Here is a 13,086-nt window from a genome sequence, read left to right as displayed (position 1 = left end):
TGGTGTCTTCACAGCTAATCCGAATGGAGCTCCTCCTGGTGAAGCAGCACTGTGCCAAGGCAGTCACCAACACGGCAGTCAAAAACAGGCTCAGATCACAAGAGGTAGTGAGACGAAGGCCTATAAAATGTGAACAACCCATAAACTGGCCGTGGATTTCAAAGGAGGACTGAAATGAAAAGTGACATTAAAAATATGCCTAAGCAATAGACCTGTCATTTTCAGGGGGCGGAAAGCAAGCATCTGTGCCTTCAGCTTTCCCTTCTCATCTCGGTTCTAAAAAGCCTTTTCCCCAGCAGTGACCTGATGCTGCTTCATCCACAAGCCACCATCCATCTAAAGTCCACCTTGTGACCACACCAGGCATATGCTGGTCAGGATCTGAGACTCAGCTTCTATGATTACAAACATCTTACTAATCAAAATAATTTCCCAGGTCCACAGTGCCTATAATACATGAGGAACTGGAACGTTTGGGGTTTTTGAACTGAACACAATTTTCCCAGTACAAAGCTAATTAGTCCACCAAGGAATGAAACCTACAGCCTTGGCCTGCAGAAGTGCAAGGCACTGGATGGCTGCACTAAACTTGCCTTGAATATAAATGTTATGGAAAAAAAAAAAGTAATTTATCTAAACACAGTGTAGGTAGCTCTGCAATCAGTATCTCATAAATAAAGACAGAAAGATGAAGGGAAAGCTTCTCTAATTGATTTTAAAATTAGTTCCATGCAAAGAAATAATCTGACAACCAACAAGGTCGACACAGGAAAAAGATGGCCCTCGGGGGGAAGCGCACCCCAAAACTCCAATGAATCGAGACCTCTGAACTGCTATGAAAGAGGGATTATTTGGGAAAGCCTGAGTAAGAGGAGACGTGTTAAAAGAAAGTCAGTTGGGGACCAATCTGCAAAACACTTAAAATCCCGAAATTAACCCCTCTGGTGGCCTGAACCCAATCTGCCCTGCACTAATGAAATACTATTATGAGGAAAACCACTGCTCAGAGAGAGGCAGGGCTCGTCACCCCAGTGGCGGCAACTAGATTGAAACCAGGAGTGGGGAAGAGGAAGTGCCTACAGAAAACCAAGCCATGTGTGACGTGACCATCAAAACAAGCAATCCAATTAGGAAGGAGGAAAAAACTGACTGCAAAAACTCTCTCCTGGGGCCTTTCGACACCAATACACTGGTTCAAGTTGCCATGGCTAGCAGAAGCAGTCAAGGAAATTAGCGATGGTTTGGGAGTGCTAAAAATGATGCCACTCAAAACTAATGTATGGATTAGGCCTTCAGCCTCAGCAGACACATCGATTTAAACATCTGTTAAAAGCCTCCAGAAGCCACAGCACTCTGCAAGCTTTGGAAGTAGAGGGGAGAGGAAGCCGAGAACACCACACCATTCCAAGAAAACCATACCATTCCTGCCGACAGTGGAGTTTAGGCTTCACGGCAGGAAGCAGGCTGGGACAGAAACCATCAGAAGAGGAGGATACAGAGAAAGGGAAGGACTGTGTATGGAAATATCTGGCCTAAAGAGGATTTCAAGAACCAGGGCAAGAAAGAGGGTTACCTCAGCACAGCAGCTGTGTTCAATGGTCACAGGACAGTAAACACCATAGGGCTGTCAACTCTGGAAACAAGAGAAGATTACCGCAGCTCACAGGACTGAAGAGAGGCAATAAATATGAACAAAGCAGCGCTGCGATGACTTAGATAAATTGAAAATATAGAAGTGTGTAATAGTGATGATTAAATGAAGGGAGAAGAGAGAGAGATGGATTGAAAGACATCAATGCACATGGCTTAGGGAAGGATTAACCAGCAAGATCCACTAGGAGACTGTTAAACTCACCCAAAAATTATTTGCAGGGGAGAGGCAAGATCATGGGAAAGGGGGTGTGTTAACTACAAGGAACAAAAGAAAATATAATTTGTAATAGAGATAAAAAAAACTAAATCAAAGGGAAATAGGCATTTGTTGTCTTCTCCAGGATATAATTCACTTATACAGACCAGTGGAACGTACATTTTAGGAAACTCTGGATATAGCTCTATCTAAATACAACTTTGAGTAAACTCTAGGAGTTGGTGATGGACAGGGAAGCCTGGCATGCTGCAGTCCATTGGGTCGCAAAGAGTCGGACAGGACTAAGCAACTGAACTAAACTGTAATACATATATGGGGCTTCCCTGATGGATCAGTGGGTAAAGAATCTGAATGTAATGCAGGAGACACAGGCGACGTGGGTTCAGTCCCTGGGTCAGAAAGATCTCCTGGAGTAGGAAATGGCAACCCATTCCAGTATTCTTGCTGAAAAATCCCCTGGACAGAGAAGCCTGGTGGGCTACAGTCCAAAGGGTCATAAAAAGTCAGACACGACTGAGTGACTAAGCATGCAAATATATATATATATATATGAAAGTGAAAGTGAAGTCCTGCCTGACTCTTTTGTGACCCCATGGATAGTAGCCTGCACCAAGCTCCTCTGTCCATAGGATTTTCAAGGCAAGAGTACTGGAGTGGGTTGCCATTTCCTTCTCCAGGGAATCTTCCCAACCCAGGGATTGAACCCAGGTCTCTCACATTGTAGACAGACACTCTACCATCTGAGCCACCAGGGAAGTCCATATACACACACACACACACACACACACACATATATATACATAAATAGTGTGTATATATATATATATCTCTCTCTCCACTCAAATATGAAATGTCTTGACCCCAGTGACCGCTCCAGCCTAGCAACAAGTACTGATCTTTAAAAAACAACAGCATACATTCATCCTGGAATCTTAAATAGATGAGCTAAGACCAAGCCATCATCTCCTAATAGTAATTTTTTTTTTTTTGAGTCCTCTAACAAAGAAGTTTCAAGTGTTCCTCTCAAAAACACTCAGATCAAACAAATCTGAAACGGGTACAGAATGCCTCTGCCGGTGCTCTGACACATTCTGTGTCTTTTGATCACTTTGCTGCAGTCCCCAAATCTCTCCATTAGAAACCGGTGAGATGCTAGATCCATTTCAAAGAGCTTCTGCTTTTCTCCAAGGTGCTCAATGCCAGGCTGGAGTCCCTCCCCAACCTGCTGTTTGCCTTATGCTCCCAGTCACACACAGAGATCACAGTTTACTGGTTTGCCCCTGCTCCATGCAAGGACTGTAGTCCCACAGCTTTCTGTTGGTATGCATCTCAGAGGCAGCGTCATCTGTTTTAGGGTCCCAGGTAAAGCTTGAGCCTTTGGAAATCTAAACTAAAGGGAATAGGTTGAGAAACCACTTTTAATCATGATTAAATAGCAAAGCACCCTGGGGTTCTGCAAAAGGGAATATTACCACCCAACCACCCTGCCTCTGAGGAAATGCCCTTAAGCATTGCAGGGCATCACTAGTTATGTGCCTACCTGCAGCCCTGGTCTCCCGTCATCTGCCTGCAGGGCAGATCCAGTGAGGTCAGGCCTGGGAAACAAAACCCCCAACAGGCAGCAGTGACTCTGGGAGACTAGGCGGACTGCAGCTTTAACAAAACTCATCCAACAGTGCCCAGGTCTGAATATTTAGAGGCCCTGCTGTGAAAGAACACTTTTGCGGTAAGTTAGTTCAAGGGAAGAGGCTGAAAGACAGGGTGATGGGAACCAATACAAGTTGAAAGCATGAAACCACACATGAGATGAGGGAAGGGTTTCCCCACTTCCCAGAGGGCGTGTATGTGTGTGTGTGTGTGTGTGTGCGTGTGTGTGTGTGTGTGTGTGTGCGCGCGCGCGCGCGCGCGTGTGGCTGCCCACTACAATAGCACTGCATGATTGGACTTCATGGGGAAATATGTCAGCCCCTTCATCGGATGCCCAGGGGCTGTATTTCCTTTGTCATTAACACTCCAAGTGTAACACAAAGCACGCAGCAGCCCTGGGCAATAGAGCACTAGGTTTTCCAGCTTTAGATCAAAGCCAAAAGCTCTCTAGGAAGTCCTGAGATTCCACAATGTGTTATCTCCTTTAAGCAGTAGCTCGGAAAACCCACAGCCTTTCTCCAAGATTAAGCACTTGTATCTCTGTGGCAAACAACTGGATAACAGAGACTACACCTTTAGAGAGGGCTTCCCAGGTAGCGCAGTGGTAAAGAATCCATCTGCCGACGCAGGAGATGCAAGAGACACGGGTTTGATCCTGGGGTTGGGAAGATCCCCTGGAGGAGGAAATGGCAACCCACTCCAGTATTCTTGCCTAGAGAATTCCACGGACAGAGGAGCCTGGCAGGCTAAAATCCATAGAGTCACAAAGAGTCGGACAAAACTGAGAGATTTAGCCCACACACCACACCTTTAGAGAAGTCCTGATACATGTTCAGGTCCACAGGAATACCACAAACTGATGTCCAAATGGGATCTCAGCCGAAGGAGCTACATCTCCAAAGAGCTAACACTGGATCTTCTCTGAATAACCCAATACTTTGGTGTCACAGAAACAGAATCCACAGCATCCGACACTGTACTCCTTCTCAGGGAGACACCACACTCTCTAGCTTCTAACTCTGTAGCATGTTCTAGCAACAAATCAAGCTCTAACCACAATCTGGGAGCCATGGCTACTCCTGAATTCTCCATACTACTAGAAAGGAGCTGCTGAGAATGAAAGCAGTTCCTTTGATCATGCAGTTCTGTCCAGAGCCCTTCCTCTGGCTGCAATTAGAAAGTAACCAAAAGGGGGGAGTGGGAGTACAGCTAGCCTTGGGCAAAACCTCCTTGCCTTCATGTATAATGTAACAGAAATGAATTTGTCTCTGTATGTAAAAAAAAGGAAAATCCAACTTGCACTACTGTCTTCACAATATAGAGATGTCTCAGAAGATCTGTGTGAGCTGATGCCACGTGAGTTTTCAGGGTATGGAGAAGATCAACATCAGAAGCATCTCCCTATCATCACCTGAATGACAAGCCCCCTTGGGTCGTCACCTGGGCCCCTGGAGGAAGGAGGCTGTGCGTAGCAGGAGTCCCTGCATGCCACTCGCCTGCCGGTGAAGAAGCTACAGCTTGCAGAGACGTGCCCCTACCTCTCCTCCTCCCACTCCCTCATCTGCACCTTCTCCACTCTGCTTTTTTGTTTAGAACGAGCTCCAATACCATAAGCTGCCAAGTTACTTTTTCTCCATTTCAAAGCCACTGACACCCTCTCCCAAAAGTGTCCCAGACTTCGAGAGAAGGCAATCTCCTAAGGGTTTCATTCAATGTCTGCCATGGTCCATCTGTCATCTCCAAACAATGGCCAAGCATCCTTTGTTTCTGTAACTACGAGACCACCCTCCAGTTCCCAAAACACAGCCTTGACGTTTTCTTTGGAGAGTCCATCAGGGCTGTTCTAACTAGGACAGCCACATCATCTTGTACACACTGGCCAGGGGGACACAGGAAAAATGGGAGCTGAAATCCAGCCTCCACTCTATTTGCAAGCCGTGTGCCCTGCCCTGAGGCTGCTCGAAGCAAGGGACAGTCTTCTCTAACTTGCATAAGGGTACGATGTGGCCTCACAGATGTCCTGACATCTACACCTTCAGCACTTGACTGGACTGCCCTTGTAGTAAAGAAACTGCTGTATACGGTAAAGAACACTAGGGAAAACAAGACTCCAAAGGGACTCCTGCTTGCCTCGTCATTACACACACATAGTTACAGCCTGGCTGGGATCCCTGGGTGACGCCTATTCCTACACCTATACTATAAATCTAACATAAGCATTAGATCTTCCACTCACTGTGAGAGTTCCAGGGGAAGTAGAAAGGCAAGAACTCTGACTCCTCTAGTGTAGAGGCTGCTAGAGCCAAACCCACAACCCTGCATTTCCCACTCCCTTCGCCTCCAGGCGAGCTTTACCAAAAACAAAGCCAGAACCACTCGCTACAGATCAGCTTTCATCTAGCATGATTTTCCTTTATAGATGCAAAGTTACTTTCATGTTTAATAAATGCAAGCCACCAACACAAGCACACTCAAATCTGAAAGGTGTCGTCCCTTAAAATTCTTCAAGGCAAAAGAAATCTAAAAACCATGGGATAGATGTTTTCAACCTGTGGCCCATGCCTAACTCCCAAACCCATTTCTTCCTACCCCACTTCCCCCACCCCCACCCCGGCATTAAGCATCCTCTGTTCCAATCATACAAAACTGCCGGCAGTTCATCACATGGCCCGCAGTCCCTTTTCATGAGTACCTGGAAATGTTCACAGAACATGTGTGCCCTGCCCTGCCCGTACTGTGGACCACAGAGCATCATACCACACATTCATCACCCACAGTGGCCACCCATTCCCCAGGACCAAACTCATCTGATTCTTGTCATTGCTGCTGTCTTGGTCAGAAATTGTCTTCTCTCCATTTTTTACCTAACTCCTAGTCAGCCTTCAGGCCTTAAGAAGCCTTCCCAGATTACGCACTCCTATAAACACTAACCTTTTCTTCCACAGCACATAACATAAACACACTTACGTGCGTACGTCCCCTATAGACTGTAAAGTTCCATGAGAGTAGTTTTAGGAGGGTTTATTCCCCATGGCATCCCCAGCACAACATCTGGTACAAAGTGGGAAAGGACTGATCAAAGACAATGAACCTATTCATCAGAATTCCTCAACCTGTGCCATCCACTCCAATAGACACTACACACCTGTGGCTCCTGAACCCTAGAAATACGCTAGGATAAACTGAGATCCAAGTATAAAATATACACCAGATTTCTAAGACACAGTAAAGATAAAAGTTAAATATCTCATGAATTTTTTATATTCATTAAATGTTGAAATGATACTGTTTTGGATATAGTAGGTCAAATAAGCTGCATTAAAATTAATGTTCTTTAAAACAAAGCTACTAGACAATTTTAAATAACACACAGCTCACATCTGTGGCTTGCATTATGCATCTATTAGACAGTGCTGGTCTAGGAGGCCCTTTCTCCCACCTGCTTACTTCTCATCCATGAGCGCTCAAGAGGCTAGTGAGCTGTTTCCAAGAAGACTTCCCCAGCACCCACCACAACAGGGCTCCGCACAGCACCTCCATCACTGTACTCAAAGAGGGTTATATTCATCTCTTATGTGACCCTCACTAAGATCTTCCAAAGGAATTTAACGAACCAATAAGGGTTCCTCAATTCACTCAAAAGCCATATGTTGACTCTCAGAGCTGAGCCTCACTTAAAGCTTTCTTAAAATGGAGGAAGATCTCAGGAATGAACAAGAGTTTGAAATAAGCTGATAACCTACCTTGGTAAAGAGCAAGAAATTTTACAAACAGGACCCTGCCTAAACTAGGAAATATATTCCAACAATTTTCCGTTGTCCACTCGGCTAAGGGAAATCCACCCATTACCCCTTGAGAAGTTACAAAGGATTCTACAAAAACATAAACTTCTCAGTGGTAGTTTATCACCATCAACCTGCTGTAACACCCCCATATCCCTAAAAACTGCTTAAAATTCAGCTCCTGAATCTACTTTAACATAATGCTTTGGCTGATGATGCAGGCACAAAAATTAACGTTCAAGAATTCCAAAGTTGTGGTTGCTGTGGGAACCTTAATTCCAACTGCATGGCACAGATGCAGAAGTGTGGACTACTCCCAACACTGATAAAATTGGAGATGTATATTTACTCTGTGCAATGAGGCAGAGCTACAGTTACTGAGAGAACCTTATTTTGGCATTTCTAAGCTTTCATGCATTTAAATTCTCAAGCTTACCACAATACTGTTTGCTGCATTAAAATGCCTCTTCTATGGGGGAAAAAAGGCTGGGAGGGTGGGGGCGGTGGAGATGAACTGATTGGCCAGACATTCAAAGAAGCCATCCTGTATGGATTTCTTATGCATGATTTGATTCAAAAGACAATCACAATATTTTTATTTTACTCTTATGGGCTGCCTATAAACTCTCACACAAATGAAAACGGGGCCTGAATTTCAACTCGTGAATGCATTGAGACACGGGTACATGCAAAACATCAGAAAAGCAAATTTCACATCTCTAAAACTACAAAAGGATACATTAAAAAACTACATGGTACTAAGTTCAACCACACTGTTTAATTTGCCTGTGGCACTGGCTCTCACTGAGGACCCAGTTCTATAACCGATCCACACAGTTACACACTTTAGCTATCAGGAGGCAAAAACAGGTGCTGGAAAAGATGTCTACAAAACTAAGACAGCCTAACAAACGAAAAAGTTCAACCACAATCCCTTTCCCCAGGCTCTCGTAAGCTGTAACAACAGAAAGACAATGACCACAAAATTTAAAACAAAACTGCCTACAGTTTTCATCCTAAGCATAATTTCTCAAATTGACATACCAAAATCGTACACATCGGCTAGCCAAGCACCCCTGCTGCCCGAAGACCCAGCAAATAGAACAAAACAGTGCAACTAACAACTCTAGTCGCCACTTGGAAAAGATGAGTAATTGACCCCACACAATATATATATAAATATATATATATATACACACACACCAAGATTTATTTCTTCCTAGAGCAAAAACACAGAGCAAATCAAAATGACCAGCAGAACAGGCCTTGCTATCATGCGCGTGAGACACAGACCCTTCCTCTCCTTAACTTCAGAGAATAAGATCTCGTTAACAAGACTCACTCACCACCTAACATACACCAACCCAACTCCTCTCAAGCCCCTTAGGGAGGAATGCCAGTGGGGCCCATCAAAAATGAAGGAGAGCAGTGAGTGTGGTTCAAGAGAAACAGACTTGCCCAGTGGCAGCTAGGCTGCAAATACTAGGAAATAATACTTCGGCGATTTACACTATTGGTCTGTTAGTGTTCTCCTACACACGAACCATATCTAACTGATCGTCCAGCTCCTCCCTCTTGGTTTCAGAAAAGAGGTGCTGCTGCTTCTCTCGTCTCACCTGTGTATTCTCCCCCTCCAGTCTTGGCGGTCTGATGCTGGACAGGTGGATGGTCTTGTAGTCCCCAGAGTTCAGCTTCACGACGATGGCGTCAGCGTTGAGCACCTGCATCACCTGTGGGCGGCAAGAAGGCGAAAATGCTGAAATGTGCCGCAAAGGCCCAATCCCGCAGCACATGTGCTAAGGAGCAAGGCACACCGTCACAGGAAGAAGGCTGACACCAACAGCCACTGGGACAGATCCAACATCATTCTTTACGGTACAACAACGTTGAAGGAAACTATCCCATTATTAGCAGACCTGAGAGATATGATGATTTCTCAGCAAGGCAGGATCTGTATCACTCAGAAAGATGGCCAAGCTCTTTTATCTTTTGCCCTGACCAAGATTTGTGGGGAACTACAAAGCTTAAGAACTAGAAATCTAGTCTCTACGTACTACTGAGGATTTTCCTTGAAACAGGTTCTAAGTTAAAATCAAAATGCCTATCACAACATGATTCTAGGAAAAGAGGCAAGGGCTGGATTAGGAGGTACCAGCACTAGATGAGAAAAAACCAAAATAGGACGCCCCAACACAGAGCAGAAAAATCAAAGGCAAGTGAAGGGCAAAAAGTATTGTCATCTCAGCATGTGAAAGGAGATGCTCCGTTGTTGATCTCACCGGCAGAAACGTTAGATTGCTAAGATATGACTTCAACTACTCTGGAAGCCACCTTTTCAGAGCACTACTACGGGCATCTCTATTTTGGACCCCAAAACAGCAACACTGGACCCCACTCAGCTAGTAACTAACTCCCAAGCTTTCAAGGATATCTATTCAACAGCAAAAGCACAAATATTCCTCTGTGGAGGTTATCAGAACACTCCACCAATGTGCACAGAATAAAATTTCCTCAAAACCACACTCAGACTACATCAGGATTATAACCAGACCTCATAATTCAGCCAGCAGTCTACAATTCACCCAGTTATATTCAGAACTTTTTGTTACAAGGCCATTTCGGGTTTTTTGTAAGTAACACTTTACTACAAGGAAGCTATTGACTACAAAACACAGCCACCATCCACTTCATCTGATGAATCAAAACCCACTCTCCCCACCTTCAATCAGACCCCATCAGGAGTAAACCGGCAGCTGAACAAACTACAGGGTCAGCTGCCACCCTGAGGGAAGACTTGCAAAAGTCCCCTCGTCTTTTATACGTGAAACAAAAGGAGCTAGAGTCTCCTTCGCTATGGTGGGTATCACACTGCTAAGTATCCTAAAACAGTAAAAGAGCCTTCACTAACTATTCCCTGGAAGGCTCACAACCTTTTACAACAGAATATACCCATTTACATGCAGATTCCTGAAAATGGCTAGCCACTACCTTTTCCTGAGAATCAGCCAATCACACACACACAAAAAAGGAGTGATTTAAGGGACAATCTAAAGAAGGAGCAAAAAAGCAAAAACCAAGTGAGAAATTATACATGACAGGAAATAGCAGGAGGAAAGCGCCATCAAACAGAATGAATGAAAAGAGAAAGATGACAGTTGGAACCAAGCTGTATATCCAAGGAGGGCTGACTACCGCTGGTGTATGGGAAGATAACCTGGGGTTTTCACACCATTAGTAATGGAAGCAGTATAGAGAAAAACAGACTAGGGACCCCAAGAGTAGTAAAGGGTCTGAGAAAGAGCTCTATAGATCAGGAGAGGGGTAATTATCTTCAAGTTTCAACTAGGTGTAAGATTAACTTGTAAAACCTGAATGCAGCAAAAACCAGGCTCAGATAACGACAGCCATTCTGCTATAACCTTTTTCTTAAAGCTGAGGATCACACAAAGGCTGCTGCTGCTGCTGCTAAGTCGCTTCAGTCGTGTTCGACTCTGTGCGACCGCATAGACAGCAGCCCACCAGGCTCCCCCGTCCCTGGGATTCTCCAGGCAAGAACACTGGAGTGGGATGCCATTGCCTTCTTTGCACACAAAGGCTAACTAACACTAAAGCCCAGAGAGCCAGAGGCTCAAAACTCACCTGGCCAGAAAACCTTAGTGAAGCCCAAGGGTAATCAAAAACATGATGTGTGGTCACATGAGGACCAAGCCAAGGTCAGGAATGATTACGTAGTAAGGGTGGTTTCGGAATCTTCCAAAACAAAGACCCCCTTACACCAGCCCAGTCATTTTAAGTGCAGAACTAAAAACAGCCAAGAAGATATAACCAAGAATATGGATTCAGTAACTGAAACAAAAAGAGTATATCTGCTACCATTACCATCTAGACACATTAGCGCCAAAGTAAAAATGCCCGCCGTAATAGAATCTCCCTCACTCCCTAAAGACAGCAGCAGGGGCTTGGCCAACTGACCACAAGAGAAAGACCTCAGCTAATGATTTCCAAATCCTTCGAAATCCCACAGGTGTATGAAATGGATTAAAGCAGAGGTCCCCAACTTTTTCAGCACTAAAGATCAGTTTCATGGAAAACAATTTTTCCACAGACCAAGAGTAGGGGGTAGTTTCAGAATGATTCAAGCACATTACATTTATCGCACACTTTATTTCCAATATAATGTCATCGCTCGTCAGACAGAAGGTACCGGTCCATGGCACAGAGGTCAGGGAGCCCTAGATTATAAGCACAGGGAGGTGGGGGAGGGGACCACAAGGTATCCGTAGCTATACTGCTATTCTACCTTCAAACCAAAAGTTCCATAAGGCCATACCAAGCACAACAGCTAGTACAGCAAAGCAATACTGCTCCTCCCTCCAGAGGAGGTACAGAACCACTGCCCAACAGATTCGGTAACTGTCAGGCATCTCAACTGCATACACATCGCGGGATTTCCAAAATCTCAATGATGGATCAAGCTGCACCTTCCTCTCCCCGCAAAACCAACTCCTATTAAAGTGTCCATTGCCAAAAACATAGGAAAGCTTTGTATGATTAAGACATGAGAAACATCTAGACATTCTCTACACCCTAGTCATGCTCATAGAGAAATAAAACCAGGGAAAGCATCATAGCGCTCACACCTTCACCCTCTGATTACAGAATGTGAGGCTCGAAGCATACCCCGGTGACAAGTTCCTGGTATTTGTCACCCCTTATAACGTGTTAGCAGCCGCAGCAGCAGCAAGCGGCTTTTCGGAGCTGTAAATTTCAGGCCTCAGCAGCAGACTCTCTCTGCTCGGCATCTCCCTGATTAGCAACCTCCTCTTCATGAACTGTGTGCTCTGACGCTGCCAGCTAAACGAGGTCTGCCTTCCTGGAAAAGTGGGGTGAGGGTGCCTGTCTGTGCGTGTGTGCATGTAAGTGGGGTTTATGGGGTAAACTGTGCCATTACTGTCCGGAGAACAAGCAGCTCCTGGGCAGAGACATGGAAAAAGCAATCAAACAGTAGTTGCAGTCACACAGTGCAATAAGTAAAATGCAGAGTGGATTACCATCCAAAGCCTGCTTGTCAGCACCGTCACAGACCACATTTATAATGGTGATGTTTCTGATGGTGCTTTCCATCAGGGCAATTTGAAGTATGCCCACATCACCGTTCACCTCCTCATACTACTGACCTCAAGTCAATACACACATACCCCTACTGACCACATGCTCCAAGAGCAGAATCTACACAGAATAAAAGGTCACTGGCTGGACTCGAGATGCAAGCCCTAGACCCAATCCCCTCTGCATTTCTTACAGCCCAACTGTAAAAGGAAAAATGAGAGGCTTACTGATGACACAGCGCAGGCTAAGGTCTGCCACAGGTCAGGAGAATGGCAGAGCACTGTCAGAGGTAGGGGACATCCGTCCGTCACCCTGGCCTCCTGCCAGATTCCCCCCATCTGCAGCGCCCATCTAAAGCGCTGTGCGCTGAATGCATAGGGCTGCTGCTGCTGAGCTCCTCAAAACCCTGCGGCATCTATGAAACATATAGAAAGACCCTCAGCACAGTCCCAGACACAAACACCGGTCCTCCCAAAGCTGCCAAAGTTATTAGTACCAGACAGAAAGAAAAGCAACAGCAGCTCAAACAGGGCTCCTACAGGCACCACCTGTGAGCGCCCTTGATGGGGCCATTGGAAAGGGGACACCAAACACCCTTCTCACTCTCCTAACTCAGGACATTGGCTGCTTCTCCTGCTCCCAGCTTTCATCTGCCAGGTCTGTTCTCCCCAAGCTAAA

At 45.3% G+C, this 13,086-nt stretch overlaps 1 protein-coding gene across 1 annotated transcript in view; it reads right to left on the bottom strand.

The window, feature by feature from the left end:
* SND1 (staphylococcal nuclease and tudor domain containing 1) overlaps positions 1–13,086 on the bottom strand; it is a 422,258-nt gene that overhangs the window by 348,487 nt on the left and 60,685 nt on the right. Inside the window, exon 10 of the mRNA XM_070787306.1 lies at positions 8,916–9,029. Within this exon, the coding sequence (XP_070643407.1) occupies positions 8,916–9,029 (114 nt within the window). The remainder of the gene's footprint in view (positions 1–8,915; positions 9,030–13,086) is intronic.

The sequence above is a fragment of the Bos indicus genome, chromosome 4 (genome assembly GCF_029378745.1).
Source record: "Bos indicus isolate NIAB-ARS_2022 breed Sahiwal x Tharparkar chromosome 4, NIAB-ARS_B.indTharparkar_mat_pri_1.0, whole genome shotgun sequence".
NCBI lineage: Eukaryota > Metazoa > Chordata > Mammalia > Artiodactyla > Bovidae > Bos > Bos indicus.
This window is presented reverse-complemented; position numbering and strand designations above follow the sequence as displayed.